This window comes from Rhinatrema bivittatum, chromosome 4 (genome assembly GCF_901001135.1).
Source record: "Rhinatrema bivittatum chromosome 4, aRhiBiv1.1, whole genome shotgun sequence".
Classification (NCBI taxonomy): Eukaryota; Metazoa; Chordata; class Amphibia; order Gymnophiona; family Rhinatrematidae; genus Rhinatrema; species Rhinatrema bivittatum.
The window spans coordinates 432,251,368-432,268,999 of record NC_042618.1 but is presented as its reverse complement, the minus strand read 5'-3'; the positions used below and the strand labels follow the sequence as shown (position 1 = coordinate 432,268,999).

The following is a 17,632-nucleotide window of genomic DNA, read 5'->3' as shown; positions in this document are numbered from 1 at the left end:
GGCCGAAAACGCACGTCCAACCCCCCGAACCTAATAGCGTCCGCAACATGCAAATGCATGTTGATGGCCCTATTAGGTATTTTCTCACGCGATTCAGAAAGGAAAATGTGCAGCCAAGCCGCACATCTTACTTTCAGAAATTAGCGCCTACCCAAAGGTAGGCGCTAATTTCTTTGGGCACCGGGAAAGTGCACAAAAAAACAGTAAAAACTGCTTTTCTGTGCACCCTCCAACTTAATATCATGGCGATATTAAGTCAGAGGTCCCGAAAGTTACCAAAAGTAAAAAAAAAAAAAATGTTGAAGTCAAAAACCGGATGCTCAGTTTTGCCGGCGTCCAGTTTCCGAACGCATGGCTGTCAGCGGGCTCGATAACTGACGCTGGCAAAATTGAGCGTCGGCTGTCAAACCCGCTGACAGCCGCTGCTCCAATCCAAAAGGAGGCGCTAGGGACGCGCTAGTGTCCCTAGCGCCTCCTTTTACCTGTTTTTACTGCCGGGCCTAATTTGCATAGTGAATCGCGCGCACAGGAGAGTGGCCTGTGCGTGCGCTGGGAGAGCAGGCGTTCGCCCGCTCTCCAGCAGACTTTACTGTATTGGCCCGAAAGAGGGGAACAAATGGCAAAGTAAGTTGGATGTTGTAGACAGAGTGTGAAATTTCCAGTAACAAGCTGATGACTAGCAAAGAGAAATTCCAAAACGAGCGATTAACCAAACTCGACTAGCACTTTAGCAGAAGATGCCAGAGAATGCAGGAGCAGGCAGGAAGTATTCTGCGCATAGGTCACTGGAGAAGCAGTAAAATGTCAGAGAGCAGAGTTTGCAGCATGAGAGAAAATGAGACGGAGGGCTGGGGCGGCAGATCAGGGCCCTATGAAGAGGAATACAAGCAGACACTGGAGGAAAGATAATGATGAGGAGGGAAAGGAAGCAGGGCATTGCAAAGTGTTTTTTTGGGACGGGTGCAGTTGCCTTAAGTGCAGTTAGGTACCACCAATAAGGTGATCCTTCACCGTACCTTGTTATGGGCACCTGCCTACATAGAGATTTGTGACCATTTCTCGAACCAGAAACTCTGAATACGTTTCCTTCTGTCTTTCTCCCACTGATCTCAGGGTGAACAAGTTGGCAAGTGTACTTTTTTTTTCTGTTTTTGTGACTAGTGCAGTCTGACCTAAAATTTCATGCCCTCATTCGTGTTTCAGTCTGGTCAATGGACAGAAGATCTGTGGCTTTGTCCCATGCCTGACACATGCCACCACCACAAAGCATCTGAATCTGCTGGATTTGGGTTTTGAGCCAAACAAATGCAAAAGGTCCGCATGAAAAATCCATGCAATAAAGTTATGTGTACAAAAACTTGTGTATGGAGTGCCAAGCCATCCTACCCCACACATCTGCATTTTCCAGTTAGTCCTAAATCATTGTAGGACTTAGCACAGAATATTTAAAGTGCATAAGTTATCCAGCATAATCAGGATGATGCTCACCTGTAAAACAGGAAGTACTGGATGTCTTCTGGGGCCTCCTGTCCAGCAAGCCAGCAACAGTCCAAGGCTACTTTGTTAGAAACCTCAGCGTAAACGACACAGGACAGATTAGTAATAGATGTTCCTTCAGAACCTACAAGAACAGCACCACCTTGGATTGAAACTGTGTTCAGAGCGGGAACCACGCTCTTATTGGTGTGTGCATCCCTGTTTTGGTCATAAGCAAGTTCCTTTTTTCTTAGTTTGACCAAGCCTTTCCTTCCCTCCCTATTCCCAGGCAAAAGGTGCTTATGCCACCAACAGCAGCGAGTGCTACCAGCACATGAGCAAACAATGCAGCAGTGACACCTTGCTTTCATAGATGGGCTTATGTATAAAGGACATTCAGGCAGTAAACGAGGAAAGTTGTCATGATGTTGGGATTCTAGAGAGTTATCCAAGCAGTGACCTGGAAGATGAACTCTCCTCTCACCTGGTGGTGGTGGAAGTTCCACATGTGCCCACTGACTCCTTGCGAGTTCTTTCCCTCTGTGGTAGTAAACAGCACAGATCTGGGCAGAGAGGCCTCTGTGCAGGGCAATGGTACGTTTTGTTTTAGTGTGCCGAGTTGTGTACTAAAAAGAGAGCCACAAAGGGATATCAGGTTGAAGTGGTTCAGAAAATGAAAATTCTTAGTACGGTTTTAATGAACTTTTATCAAGATAACTTGATAGTAGCAAACCAGATTGAACAATTGTATAAGACAAACCGGCATAAAATCTGAAATCACAGGTACCAATGAAATAAATGATCACTTCAGCTTTAGTCCACAGAGTAGTGGGGGAACCCGGGCAAAGTTAGAGCAAGGTAAAGAAAATAAAATTGTAAACCAGAGCTTCCATCTGGGATTAACAAGACGATGTGGACAATCGCCCAATACCCCCCCCCCCCCCCCGATATCCACTGCAGCGCCAGTGAACATTTTTGCAGGAAGACACACACTTGTAACTGAGCCACAGCTCTTTACATTTTCATTTCCATGAAAGAAAATTAACCTGATCAGACACTTCAAAACATAGGACATGGGCTTTATTACATCCTGCCAGATTCCCCCTCATTTTGTTTCTTACATGCTTTCCAGCTAAAGAGCGCGCATCGAATTACAACAAGCTAAAATCTGCTACAAGATCCATCCCTTCGATAATGCAAGAGGGTGAATCTCTAATGTTTGCAAAGCAAGCACTGGGATACAGTAATTAAACTGATAAGGGCAGGAAGACAGGTCTCTTAAAGACTGAAGGGGTTGAGTTCAGCTTCCAGTCTGAATGCTTCTCTGAAGACTAGCAGGCTCGAGGCTAGTTTGATGTTAAGTGGCAGTGAGTTCTATAGGGTTAGAACTGGTTTTGCAAAGATTTTATTTCTCTGGTACTTGTCAGGCGCAGTTCCTTAGGTGTTGGCACAGCCAGGCAGGCTTACAGCAAAGATCACGGAGGGTGGGAGAGCATATAAGGTGGGAGATAGCAGCTGAGGTACAGCAGTGCACAGTCTTAGTCAGAAGCAGGATTCTGAACTTGTCAAATTGTGCTGGCTCTCTTGTCACCTTCATGTCACTCAGCTATACATCACCTCTACCTTTCCCCTTTCACATCACCACTGTAATGTATATGGTGATTCACTTGTATATTCAAGCATCATTCTGTGCCTGCTCAAAAGAGTTTCAGTACTCTCCATGGTGTGTTCAGCACCCCAGAAGTATGCATGTATCTTTATTTTATGTAGTGCTCTGAACTAGGAAGCTTTGCATCAAATTCACAACCACAGTCCTTTCCCTAAAGTTTATCATTACACTCATAGAGACTGAATTTTGTATTCCTGGTGTGAAAGGGCATATTCTCTGCTATTTGGGTGGGTTTGAAAGAGACAAATAGTTATTCAGGTTTGCCAGAACAGTGATCTTTGGGACGTACAAGTGGTGGTACTACCACACACACTCCAGTCTGGCCTACAAAGGGTTATTCACCCATTTGGTTGCACAGCTTGTATTTGCTTCCCTCAAAGCATTTATCCCAGGAATGTCAAACTGCAATCCTGCAGAGTTGCTAACCGTCTGGTTTTCAGAATATTTAATGAATATGCATGAGATAAATTTGCATGCACCATCTCAGTCATGTTCAGATTTCTCTCATGCATATTCTTTAGAGATATTCTGAATATCAGACTGGTTTGTGAGCTTCCAGGTTTGCAGTTTGACATCCCTGTGACTCTATCCCAAACAGGTTTACTCCAGTTCAGAGCAGGAGTAAATCCAGATGGCCTCTTTTGCCCTTATTTACTGTGGGAGGAAAAATTCCATTTTTATTCTTTTTTTTTTTTTTCCTCTCAGGGAATATCATGGGAGCCAGATTTGCCACCTACTTTCTTATTCTAAGTAAAAGGAAAGCAATGTCAATGAGATTTAAATGGATCTGTTTTGCAGCGGTCTCTTGCTAGTACCATGATTTCTGCAGCAAATCATAACTTTGTCAGATCCCTCCCTATTATACAGAGTATTATATGGATGCTGCCGGGAGTGGTACATGCGTATCATGCTCTCAGCGGCCATGGGACTTTTAGGGGGTTCCCAGTTGGGTGAGAGAGTTGAGGTAGGGGTTGTGGCTGGGAGGAGAGAGAGTAGAGGTTAGAAGAGGACCCAGACTCTGTGTGTTTTCCAAACTGGGGGAGTGGGGGAAAGATCCTGGGACTGCTGTAGCCCTATAACCTATGTTAATTCTTCTGGGGGCTTGGGGGAGGAGGCATCAGGTACTATGCACAACATTTTTTTCTGATTTAGCAGGATGAAGATATGGGCGATCGGGTCTGTTGGTCCAGACCAGATTAAGGGTCCAGTTATCTGGGTACATATACCTGGATAACTTAAATACTGCTCCGAGGCATTCTTAAAGTTAGCCAGAAAACACCAATTCCCCTGTACGTACCCGGATCAGTCCAGACTCCTGGGTTTTGCCTCCCTTCCAGCAGATGGAGACAGAGAAAAACTCAAAGGACTCTGCCCTAATACCCGAGGTGCCACCTACAGTCCATCAGTATTTCTCTGTCTCCAGCAGATGGTGGAGGTGCAAAACCTACAGTCTGTGTAGTTTTATTTGGTGTTCCTCTAAAAAGGGAAATTAGGTTGTTTGGACAGGCAATTTGGTTGGTTTGATAATACTTAAAAAAAAAAAAAAAAAAAAAAAAAAAGTTTAAAGACAGCTACCTCGGCAGCTTTCGTTTAGCCTCCCAGGGAGTTGCTAGGTCCTGAGGGGACCATCTCCCCTGGTGCTAGAGGCTTCCTAGGCTAAGGGTCGAAGACCCTATTTGCCTTTTCAGTGTCCTGTAGGGGGTGATACTGGGGAGCCCGGCTCACTCACCCCAGCTGGACCAGGACCGAACAAAGACTGCAGCCCTGGCAGGTTGTATAAAAAAAAAAAGTTTACTTTCTTTTGTTGTGGGGCGATCGGGCTCTCCTGTCCTTCGCGGCTGTTAAGTTTTCGCTCGTCTCCGTCCCGCGTGTCTGGCACGTCTTTTTCTTCTTAGAGTTTGCCGGTGTGCCGAGGCTTCTGCAGCCATGCCGAGGGGAGCTGCTTGCCGGGCTTGTGGCTTAGCGCGTGCACAGGTCTGTGCTCCTCCTGCCTCCCCGGTGGGGAAGGAACCTCCAGTCCGACCGGGGAGGGCGACTGGAGGTTCCAAACAAAGGCAGACGGACAGAGCTTATTCTCCTGCTCCATTCCCGCGGAGCGCAGGAACGGTCACCATTTTGGCATCCTTTTCAGCTGCCACATGCGCCACGGTGGGGGAGGGGACTTTATTTATTTATTTATTTATTTATTTACTTACTTGTTCGGTTTTATATACCGTCATTTGGTGCAGCCATCATAACGGTTTACAAAAATCAAACAAAGAATATACAATTAAAACATAGTTGCATAAATTAACAGTGGGAGAGATGAAGGGATGGGGGAGAGGTTTGTGGTGAAAAAGGGAGGACAAGGAAAAAAAGGGAAAAGGAGTATGGTAACAGTATTGGTATTTATTCATCTTCGGGATGGACTTCTAGCGTTGTTAATTATAAGTTCATATTGCTACTACAATGGTTGATGCCAGACGTTATTTCAGTATCTCTCTTGCATGGGTCTGGTTGGTAGTATTGATTGAAGTTAGATTGTTGAATTAAATAATCATTAATGTAGACTTTGGGGCGGATTTTCAGAGCCCTGCTCGCCTAAATCCGCCTGGATTTAGGCGAGCAGGGCCCTGCGCGCTGGTGCGCCTATGTTCAATAGGCCTACCGGCGCGCGCAGACCCCAGGACTTGCGTAAGTCCCCGGGACTCGCGTAAGTCCCGGGGTTTTCCGAGGGGGGCGTGTCGGGGGCGGGCCCGATCCGCGCGGTGTTTTCGGGGGCGGGCCCGGGGGCGTGGTTACGGCCCGGGGCGGTCCGGGGGCGTGGTCGCGCCCTCCGGACCCGCCCCCAGGTCGCGTCCCGGTGCGCTAGCGGCCCGCTGGCGCGCAGGGATTTACGTCTCCCTCCGGGAGGCGTAAATCCCCCGACAAAGGTAAGGGGGGGGTTTAGACAGGGCCGGGCGGGTGGGTTAGGGAGGGGAAGGTGAGGGGAGGGCAAAGAAAGTTCCCTCCGAGGCCGCTCCGATTTCGGAGCGGCCTCGGAGGGAATGGAGGTAGGCTGCGCGGCTCGGCGCGCGCCGGCTATACGGAATCGATAGCCTTGCAGGCGCCGATCCCGGATTTTAGCGGATACGCGCGGCTATGCGCGTATCTACTAAAATCCAGCGTACTTTTGTTGGCGCCTGATGCGCCAACAAAAGTACGCCAAATCGCGCTATTTGAAAATCTACCCCTTTATGAAAAAGCAAATTCTTTAGATCCTTCTTGAACGTTTTGATATTTGTTTGAGTTCTCAAATAAGGTGGTAGGGAGTTCCATTTTTTAGGACAGGCAATGGAGAATGCTCTATTTCTTGTTGTTGATAGATGAGCATCTCTGATGGGAGGAATTATTAGATGAGAAGTGTTATTTGATAGAAGATTCCTGTTGTTATTCTGTGGAGTGATTTTTAAGCTTGTTTGTTTGTGGTGATTGGAGTGTATTAATTTGTGTATAATGGTCAAAATCTTATATTCAATTCGGGATTTAATAGGAAGCCAGTGTAGTGAAGTTAATATTGGGGTGATGTGATCATTCTTTTTTTTTTCCAGTTAAAATTCTGGCTGCTGAGTTCTGAAGAATCTGCAGAGGCTTGATGTTGATATACGGAAGGCCAATCATGAGGTAATACAGTAGTCAATGGTTGAGAAAATTATTAGTTGTAAAACTGTTCTGAAATCTACTGAATTTAGAAAAGGTTTTATCTGCCTTAGAATTAGGAGTTTTGATATCCTCCTTTGATTTTGGTAGTTATGTGGTTATTGTAAGATAGGTTATTATCAATGATTACTCCAAGGTTTCTGGCGTGAGTGACAGGGGATATTGGGTTAATTTGATTGTTGTGAATAGAGGTGGTGGTGTTACTTTGGGTTTTTTGTTCATAAGTATTTTGGTTTTATCAATGTTGATTATGAGTTTTCATTTTGTAAGGAGTTGTTTGATTCAAGTAGTATAGAAGTGTCTTTATATGTTTCATCAATGGAGTTTTTATGGGAATTAAAGGTTGTATGTCATCTGCATAGAGGTAGTGGGTGATTTGAAGATCATTTAGTAGCTGGCAAATTGGTAAAAGGTATACATTGAATAGAGTGGCAGATAACGCTGAACCTTGTGGAACTCCAGTATTGAGGTTAATTTTCTTAGAGATGTTGTTATTGAATGAAACTTGGTAGCTTCTGTTGGAGAGATAAGATGAAAACCATTGTAGTGTAGTCTCAGCTAAACCGATTTCAGATAGTCGTTCTTGAAGAATTTGATGATTTACTGTATCAAACGCTGCAGAGAGGTTAAGGAGTACTAGAAGATATTGCTTTCCATTATCAAATCCTCTTAGAATAGTGTCATTTAAAGAGAGAAGGAGAGTCTCAGTATTGAGGTTTTTTCTGAAACCATATTGGTTTGGGGATAGGATGTTGTTTGTTTCCAGGTAGTCATCAATCTCCCACCGCCATTATCGCCGCAGCAAATGGCCCCCCGGGGGGGGGGGGTCGATCAATGCAGCACAGCACAGGCGCGGCTGAGGATAGCCCCGAGGGGGTCTCTAACTCATCATCCTCCTCTTTTTCGTCAGAGTTTATTTTGAGGATGCATAGGGCCTTTAAAGTCAGTAAAGCCTTGAAGAAGCAGTGGGGAGAGAAGATTTCTCTGGGTCTCTCCACGTCCAAGGCTAGGAAGCGGGCTAAGTCCCCAGGGACAGCTGGCGCGTCAAGGATTAAATGGCCTTTACATTCTTGCCGCGCACGCAGACACGGATCCCTCTTCTGCTTCTTTGGACACGGATGACCACACTGGATAGCCTAAGCCTCTGTCCGGGGGCCAGTGGGGATGCTGATAAAACAGGATTCCCCACGCAACTCCCAGGGGGTTGAGGGGGATGACCCGAAGGTGGTCTGCCTGTTTAGAAAAGAGGAACTGGGTCTTTTTATACTGGCAATTTTGGGGGAGTTAGGTATTGAGATGGACCCAGTATTTTTGGGCCTACGGGGCCCGACTACTTCTTTTCTGTTTAATTTTTCAGACTTATTGTTCCGAGAATGGGACAATCCTGACCTTGGGCTGAAGGTCAGTAAGGCAATGGATAGGCTCTATCCTTTACCAGAGGATGCGTTGGAACTTCTTTATGTTCCTAAGGTGGATGCGGCTGTGTCCGTGGTCACCAAGAAAACTACTATCCCTATCACGGGAGCGACAGCCCTTAGGATCTGCAAGATCGGAAGTTGGAGCTTCAGCTGAAGAATATTTCTGAGGTCTCCGCACTGGGAGTGCGGGCTGCCATGTGCAGCAAATTTTTTTTTTTACATCCTGGCCTGCGCTGGGTTCAACAGCCTTGAAGAAGCAGTCTGGTGATGTTAACGCTGCCGTTTATCCATGAACACCACACCACTGGTATTCTGTGCTTGCACAGTTTAAAATCATTTATCAAATTTCTTCCAGCAAGTATATATGAAATTTTGCTACATTATCAAGTTCACATTAGTAGACCCCTGCAAAGCCCTTTGTTTCGCCTTGTTACTGGCTTCCTTAGGGAGAGCTATGCTGGTATATAAAAATAAATAAATAAGTAAATACATTTCTCATCAATCATCATAGAAGAGCAAACACAATATAGCTTCATGCCAGCTGGGTGTAGCCTCCAGCGTGTTCCTTAGATTAAAACCTTGAGTGTTTCCACTTATCTAGTGAATCAGTCATCTGAATCAGAAGTTTATTGCAAAATGGCGGCGGCAGTGGTGTTCATGGATTAACAGCAGCATTAACATCACCAGATGCATTTTCAATGAGGATTATAAGGTCAAGGAAATAGGAAGTGAGACTGATTCGGTACACTCATCCAGGACTATACAAATATTAACGCCACCAGTGATAAGGATGGAAGTTGTAATTCTGGGAATGTACTCTAAATGCAGTTTATGAATCGTTCTATATTGTGTACATACAGTGGAATATGTGTGTTCACATACAGTGGAATATATTTGTACTGCTCGTCTCTTGATCGATTCCAATAGAAATTTATATATTTTTTAGTTTAGTGTATGAGTGAGTGAATGTGGTGTGATATTACTTGGGTTTTGTGTATTGGTATTAACAATGTAAGTGATTTAGCTAAAGTAGACATTTTTATGAATATCTATTGAGTTTAAATAAAAGTGACTGAGAGCTATGGACCTGATTCACTAAACATCTTTCCCATAGACTCAGAATGGGAGAAAAGCCTAGTGAATCAGGCCCTGTGTGAGGTAATTTGTAATGATATTTGATTTATGTTAAAGGAGGGGGTATTTTTTTTGTCATTTATATTCATATAATTTCCTGCCAGTATTTAGTCTACTACTATCTTTCTATATCTATCTATATAATCATACACAATTTACAAGCTGTAGAATATAAGGACAAGATGTACTTCATTTCAGGAGAATTAACTTTCACCTTGGTTCATTATATCCAATAGAAACAATCTTTCAAACTGTACAATCAAAAATATAGCATTATTATAATACACACATTATATATATATATATATATATATATTTTCTTATGGCCATGATGAAAGCCCAGTGCTGATTATTAAATGGGTGCAAATTAAAATAAAGACCGCCTTTACCTGTTCTTCTTGCATTGGAGTCTTTATCACCACATTGTATTTGACAAGATATGTTTCTGGATCAGGAATGGGGTTGGGTTTCCATGAAAGGAGGACTTCCCCTAGTCTAGGGACGCTTATACTGAGGTCTGCTGGCTGCAGGACTTGAACATCTGATTAAAAAATATACACATTGAGACTAGTAAGGCTTGCATTTAGAAAATGCCCAAAGTTATGCATTTATTTAAATATAAATGTGTATATATATATATATCTAGAGAGTTAAATAATGTACAGTATAATTTACTTGAAGGTCAGCCATCAGGTCAACTCATTGGCAGTGCTGTGCATTAGGAATGACTGGGACTCTGACTCTGACTCCAGAGCTCAGATTCAGCTCCAAGACCTGAAGCCAAGAGCAGAGCTCCTCAGTTTTCTTAAATATGCTCCAGAGCTGGAGCTAGGGTCTGAATGGAGCTGAGCTTCTGGAGCTGCTCCATTCTCTGCTACTGTAAAAACTGCTATCTTTAACTCCTTTCCTAAGAGTAAATTAACTTCATTCCAACTATTTAGGAAAACATTTTAATTAATATAATCTAATTGATGCCTTGCTTTTTTTTTTGTTCTAATGTTGATTAATTTATTTAAAATCTTGTATAAGAACATAAGAAATTGCCATCCTGGATCAGACCAAGGGTCCATCAAACCCCAGCATCCTGTTTCCAACAATGGCCAATCCAGGCTACAAGTACCTGGACCCTTGGTCTGATCCAGGATGCTACTGATGCCAGTAATAGCGGTGGCTATTCCCTAAGGGGCTGATTTTAAAAGGGTTACGCGCGTAACACTTTTAAAACCCTCCTGCGCGCACCGAGCCTATTTTGCACAGGCTCGGCGATGCGCGCAAGCCTCGGGACGTGCGTATGTCCCGGGTCTTGAAAAAACGGGCAGGGAGTGGGCGGGCCAGGGGTGGGACCGAGGCTTCTGGCACAGCGGTCGTGCCGGGGGCTCATGCAACGGCACTTGGCCAGTGTGCGCAACCTACGCCTGCCCAGAGGCAGGTGTAAATAAAGAATTAAAGATAGGGGGGGGATTTAGGTAGGGCTGGGGGGCGGGTTAGATAGGGGAAGGGAGGGGAAGATGGGGGGCGGAAGGAACAGGGAAAGCCATCGGGGCTCCCCTAGGGCTTGGCGCACGCAAGGTGCACAAGTGTGCACCCCCTTGCGCACGCCGACCCCCGGATTTTATAATATGTGCACGGCTGCACACGCATGTTATAAAATCGGGCATAGATTACAAAATCTGCCCCTAAGTCAACTTGATTAAGCAGTTAATGGACTTCTCCAAGAAATTATCCAAACCTTTTTTAAACCCAGCTACACTAACTGCAATAACATCCTCTGGCAACAAATTCCAGAGCTTAATTGTCTGTTGAGTGAAAGAGGTTTCTCCGATTAGTTTTAAATGTGCTACTTGCTAAATTCATAGAGTGCGCCCTAGTACTTCTATTATCCGAAAGAGTAAATAACCGATTCATACTTACCTGTTCTAGAACTCTCATGATTTTAAAGACCTTTATCATATCCCCCCTCAGCCATCTCTTCTCCAAACTGAACAGCCCTAACCTCTTTAGCCTTTCCTCATAGGGGAACTATTCCATCCCCTTTATCATTTTGGTCACCCTTCTCTGTATCTTCTCCATCGCAACTTGCAGCGACCAGAATTGTACACAGTACTCAAAGTGCGGTCTCACCATGAAGCAATACAGAGGCATTACGACATTTTCCATTTTATTCACCATTCCCTTACTAGTAATTCCTAATATTCTGTTTGCTTTTTTGACTGCTGCAGCAAACTGAGCCGACAATTTCAACGTGTTATCCATTATGACGCCTAGATCTGTTTCCTGGCTGATAGCTCCTAATATGGAACCTAACGTTGTGCTCCTACAGAATGGGTTATTTTTCCCTATATGCATAACCTTGCACTTGTCCACATTAAATTTCATCTGCCATTTGGATGCCCAATCTTCCAGTCTCGCAAAGACCTCCTGCAATTTATCGCAACCCGCCTGTGATTTAACTACTTTGAATAATTTTGTATCATCTGCAAATTTGATTACCTCACTTGTCGTTTTCCTATCCAGATCATTTATAAATATATTGAAAAGCACCAGTCCTAGAATAGATCCCTGAGGCACTCCACTGTTTACCCTTTTCCACTGAGAAAATTGACCATTTAATTCTACTCTCTGTTTCTTGTTTTTTTAACCAGGTTGTAATCCACGAAAAGACATCGCCTCCTATCCCATGACTTTTTAGTTTTCTTAGAAACCTCTCATGAGGGACTTTGTCAAACGTCTTCTGAAAATCCAAATACACTACATCTACTGGTTCACCTTTATCCACATGTTTATTAACCCCTTCAAAAAAATGAAGACTTCCCTTGGGTAAATCCATGCTTACTGTGTCCCATTAAACCATGTCTTTCTATATGCTCTGTGTCCCATTAAACCATGCTTACTGTGTCCCATTAAACCATTTCTTTCTATATGCTATGTGATTTTGATCTTTAGAATAGTTTTCACTATCTTTCCTGGCACTGAAGTCAGGCTCACTGGTCTATAGTTTCCCGGATTGCCCCTGGAGCTCTTTTTAAATATTGGGGTTACATTGGCTACCCTCCAGTCTTCAGGTACCATGGATGATTTCAATGATAGGTTACAAATTTTAATTAATAGATCTGAAATTTCATTTTTAGTTCCTTCAGAACCCTGGGGTGCATACCATCCAGTCTAGGTGATATGCTACTCTTTAGTTTGTCAATCTGGCCTATTACATCTTCCAGGTTCACAGTGATTTGGATCAGTTCATGTGAATCATCACCCTTGACAACCATCTCCGGAACCGGTATCTCTGCAAAATCTTCATTAGTAAACACAGAAGCAAAAAATTCATTTAGTTTTTCTGCAATGGCCTTATCTTCCCTAAGAGCCCCTTTAACCCCTCGATCATCTATCGGCCCAACCGACTCCCTCACAGGTTTCTTGCTTTGGATATATTTTTTAAAAGTTTTTATGAGTTTTTGCCTCTATGGCCAACTTCATTTCAAATTCTCTCTTAGCCTGCCATATCAATGTTTTACACTTAACTTGACAATCCTTATGCTTGTTCCTATTTTCTTCAGATGAATCCAGGAAAGTAGAGCTGAGTTGGGATTTGAGAGGTCTATGTGAGGAAGTTCTTTGGCTAGGTGATTGCTGAGGACATCGGAAGGTCATGCTCTCCAGTATTGAAAAGAGGATTGAAGGGGGTGAGTATTGGGGGTTTCTTCCATTGTGAAGTTAGCAGAGATTGAGTGGTCCGACCAGGGGATCGGAGTGCATTTGGGGGGGGAAGAGTGTGTGAGGCCAGAGTTTATGAAAATAAGGTCCAGGGTGTGTCCAGCTTTGTGGGTGGGCTTGTTGATGATCTGCTTGAAGCCCATGGCCGTGAGGGAGGTGAGAAATGCCTCACAGTTGGTTGTGCATGGGATATTATTGACATGGAAGTTGAAATCCCCTAGGATCATAGCAGGGGAGTCCAGATTTATATGTTTTGCAATGATTTCTATAATGGGAGAGGTGTCTGTGAGTCAAGAAGTCCTGGCAGAGCGTAAATGAGGAGGATTTGGAGTTGGTCGGTTTTGAAAAGGCCTAATTCAATTTTGGAGTCAGATTTGGCTTGGAGTTGGGTTAGTCTCAGCTCTTTTTTGGCTGCTATGAGAAGGCCACCGCCTCTTTTCTTATGTCGGGGAAGTGAAAAAATGTCGTAAAGATGTGTGGGGAGTTGATTTATCAGGGCTGTATCTGTTGGTTTAAGCCATGTTTCCGTTATGGCGCAGATGTCAGGCTTTGAGTCTAGGAGATAATCATTGAGGATAAGTGATTTCTTGGTGAGGGATTGTGCATTGAAGGGTGTTAAGGAGAATAATGCGAGGCCTAGGAGTTGAGTAAATAGTGATGTCATGATTGGGATGAGAGTTTTGATGGAGCGTGATCGAGGTTGCATGGATACTTTTCCAGTGGTGAGGAGACTGTGGTGTAGGATGGGTATTGGGAATCCTGATGTCATTTTTGTTTTGTTGTGAAGAAGAAGAAGGGGATGAGTGCTGGAGGAGGTTGGATGAATGCTGGACGAGGCTGGATGAGTGCTGGATGAGATGACGGCTGGAAGAGGCTGGAGGAGACTGGATGAATGCTGGATGACTGCTGGAAGCTGACTGCTGGAAGAGGCTGGAGGAGACTGGATGAATGCTGGAAGCCTGTGAAGATCCGGTGTAATAGTGTTAGGGAGTGGTTGCAAAAAGAAGGGGGGCCTCTGCCCTGGGTCCTGGGGCTCATGAAGGGGCGCATTAAGGGGCAGGCCCCTTAGGTTGCGCGACACAGCTGCGGTTTTTAAAAGGTTCCCACACAGCTCCTGATAAGCCGGCTGAGGCAGAAGGGGTGCGATTAGACTCACCACGAGGTTCCTTCCCTTATGGTTTGTTTCGGTAGTTTTTTTTGTTTTTTTTTCTAGTTTTCCGCTTTCTCCGCGCAGCTCACGCTCGGGGGGGGGGTGAGCGGGCTCTTGCCCCGAATGGGCTGCGCCGACCGCGCAAGCCCCGGCAGAGAAGAGGTAGGGCAGATTGCAGGGAGGATGGTCGCCGAAGAGGGAGGCCGCTGGGATCGCCGCAGTTTTTAAAAGGTTCCCAGACAGCTCCTGATAGGCTGGCTGAGGCAGAAGGGGCGCGGTTAGACTCACCACGAGGTTCCTTCCCTTCTGGTTTGTTTCGGTAGTTCTTTTTTTTTTTTTTTTTTTTTACCGGCCTTGGAGGGAACTGGGAAAGCCATTGGGGCTCCCTTAGGGCTCGGCGCGTGCAAGTTGTACAAGTGTGCACCCCCTTGTGCGCACCGACCCTGGATTTTATACATGCACGCAGTAGCACACGCATGTTATAAAATCGGGTGCAGATTTGTTCGCGCCAGGTTGCACGAGCAAATCTACACCTGTGCGTATCTTTTAAGATCTGGCCCTATGTGATTATGTTTTATATTTTTTAATTGATATATTTTAACCAACCTTTGCTGTTTTTGTACTTAAATTATGATGTTCCACAAAATTCGGTATATAAAAATAAATAAAAAATTTAAACATGGACAAGAGTAGTGGAGCCATAGAGCTAAATCATGTCCACAGAACCTGAAGAGAAGCATCTCCCAGAATGGCTAAATGTTGCTGTTAAAGAAGCAATTAAAGGTATTCGTTAAAAAATGGAAATCAGGACCTAATGAGGAAAATAGGAAGGCACACAAGCACTGACAGGTTAGACGTAAAACATTAATAAAGCAGGCCAAGAAAGAATTTGATGTGAGACTTGCCATGGGAGAGAAAACTAATTTTAAAAGCTTTTTCAAATACAATAAAAAACAAACGAACCAGGAAACCTGCAAGGGAATCAGTAGAGCTGAGGGGTAAAAGGGGCTTGTAGCGGAAAAAACGACATGAATTCTTTGCTTTGGTCTTTACTGTGGAGGGTGTTAGGGGTATCCCCACACTGGGAACCTTTGTAGATGAGAACACTGAAGAATTAAAACAAGGCAGTGTGAATCTGGAAGTGGTACTAGAGCAAATTGATAAATAGAAAAAAAATCGGGGTCCAGGGATGATCCAAGTAATCCGACAAAATGGTAGATGCTATTGCTAAGAACAGAATTACTAAATGCATGGATAAACATGATTTAATGGGAAAGAGCCAGTATGGAGTTAGCAAAGGGTAGTCATGCCTTACTAATTTATTAGTTATTCTGAGGTATGAATGAGTATGTGCATAGGGGTGAGCCAGCTGAAGTAGTGTGTTTGCATTTTCAAAGGGTGTTTGATAGACCCTCACGAGAGACTCCCCAGGAAATGAACAAGTCATTGAATAGAAGGAGAGGTTTTGCTGTGGCTAGGTAAATGATGAAAAGATAGGAAATAGAGTAAGACTAAATAATCAGTTTTTCCAACGGAAAGAGGTAAATAGTGGTGTGCCCCAGGGATCGGTACTGGGACCAGGGTTTAACTTATTTTTAATGATCTGGAAAAGAGAGCAACAAGTGAGGTGATCAGATTTGCATGTGACACAAATATTCAAAGTTGTTAAAACACAAACAGACTTAGAAACTACAGAAGGGCCTTGCCAGACTAGGGAATTGGGTATCTAAATGGCAGATGAAATTTAATGTGGACAAGTGCAAAGTGATGCATTTAGGGAAAAATAATCCTAACTACAGGTACACAATGCTAGGTTCCATAGGAGTCACCACCCAGGAAAAGGATCTTGGAATCTTTATAGAAAATATGTTGAAATCTTCACTTTAGTAGTGTGCGTCAGCTATCAAATAACATACAGGCCTATACAGTAAAAATCGCGGGAGAGCAGGCGAGCGCGGCTCTCCCGGCATGCGCACATGCCACTCTCCTGTGCACGCGATTCAGAAAAAAAAAATATTCAAATTAGGGCCCGCGGTAAAGAGGCGCTAGGGACACTAGCGCGTCCCTAGCGCCTCTTTTTGGACAGGAGCGGTGGCTGTCACCGGGTTTGACAGCCGACGCTCAATTTTGCCGGCGTTGGTTCTCAAACCCGCTGACAGCCACGGGTTCGGAAACCGGACGCCGGCAAAATTGAGCATCCAGTTTTCAACCTGCAGGCCAATTTTAATTTTTTTTTTTTGATTATTTTTAACTTTTGGGACCTCCGACTTAATATCGCCATGTGCACATGGGGACGTGCACATTTAATATCGCCATGTGCACAGGGGAAGTGCACATTTTACTTAGCACCTACCTTTGGGTAGGTGCTAAGTAAAATGTGCGGCTTGGCTGCACATTTTACTTTCTGTATCACGCGGGAATAACTAATAGGGCCATCAACATGCATTTGCATGTTGCGGGCGCTATTAGTTTCGGGGGGGTGGAGGGTTTGGATGCTCCGGCGGAGTGCACTGTTAACCCGCGTTTGGACGCGCATTTTCGATGCGCTAGTTTTACCCCTTATTCAGTAAGGGGTAATAGCGCGTCGAAAACATGTGTCCAACATCCCCGAAACCTCCAGGGTAGCATTCTCTGAAATGCTCCCTGTTCCATTGCCAGGTCCCCAGAAGCAGGTAGAGCTCTGGAGTCTCAATGCATGGATGAGATAATGGTGTAAGGAAGAAGGATTCGGTTTTGTAAGGAACTGGGGAACCTTTTGGGGAAGGGGAAGTCTCTTCCGAAGGGATGGGCTCCACCTTGACCAGGGTGGAACTAGACTGCTGGCGCTAACCTTTAAAAAGGAGATAGAGCAGCTTTTAAACTAGAACAAAGGGGAAAGCTGACAGTCGCTCAGCAGCGCATGGTTCGGAGGGAGGTATTTTCAAAGGATACTAATGATGCATTAGAATTAGGGCATCCAACAGTGAAGTTCCAATAATAAGAAAAGTAGTCCAAGTGCCTGTAACTAAAAACTCAGCTGAGCTAAAAAAATTCTAACTTATCCCTATCAATTAAAAAGCAGAATGAAAATACAAACAAAAAACATTCCGTCAAGCGTACAGTCTGACCAAATACTCTGACCTGAGAGCTAGCCAGCCTCGGCGTGCAGTACTGTATATTTATTAATCAACTGTCTCCATCACAACTTTGAATTAGTCCTGGTTACATTGTTCCATATCATTCCAACTTGCCAAAATCATCAGTACAAAGAAATTATTAAATGCATATAAGACATTACTTATACAGCCCCTGAAGCAGCCCCCCGTGTGGGGGCGAAACTCGGCCTGAGTCGGGCGGTTTTATATTGGATCTTCTAATAAAGCATCTTGACGGACATTCCTTGGCATCTATCTATTT

The 17,632-nt window shown here is 44.3% G+C and overlaps 2 protein-coding genes across 13 annotated transcripts in view; one reads left to right on the top strand and one right to left on the bottom strand.

Moving 5' to 3' along the window:
* The window catches only part of TRNT1 (tRNA nucleotidyl transferase 1), a 67,785-nt gene that overhangs the window by 4,646 nt on the left and 45,507 nt on the right, over positions 1-17,632 (top strand). For 4 of the 12 annotated variants that reach the window (XM_029601483.1, XM_029601477.1, XM_029601479.1 and 1 more), the window contains exons 3-4: positions 6,715-6,787; positions 12,930-13,055. The exons of 3 other annotated variants lie outside the window; for them this stretch is intronic. The gene's annotated coding sequence lies outside the window, so the exon portion shown is untranslated. The remainder of the gene's footprint in view (positions 1-6,714; positions 6,788-12,929; positions 13,056-17,632) is intronic. 5 more of the 12 variants (XM_029601487.1, XM_029601478.1, XM_029601482.1 and 2 more) reach the window with 2 other exon arrangements.
* Positions 1-17,632, bottom strand: part of IL5RA (interleukin 5 receptor subunit alpha) — a 59,693-nt gene that overhangs the window by 22,429 nt on the left and 19,632 nt on the right. The window contains exons 2-4 of the mRNA XM_029597528.1: positions 9,765-9,916; positions 1,961-2,102; positions 1,489-1,621 (exon numbers count right to left, since the gene is read on the bottom strand). Coding sequence (XP_029453388.1) covers positions 1,489-1,621; positions 1,961-2,102; positions 9,765-9,916 — 427 coding nt within the window. The remainder of the gene's footprint in view (positions 1-1,488; positions 1,622-1,960; positions 2,103-9,764; positions 9,917-17,632) is intronic.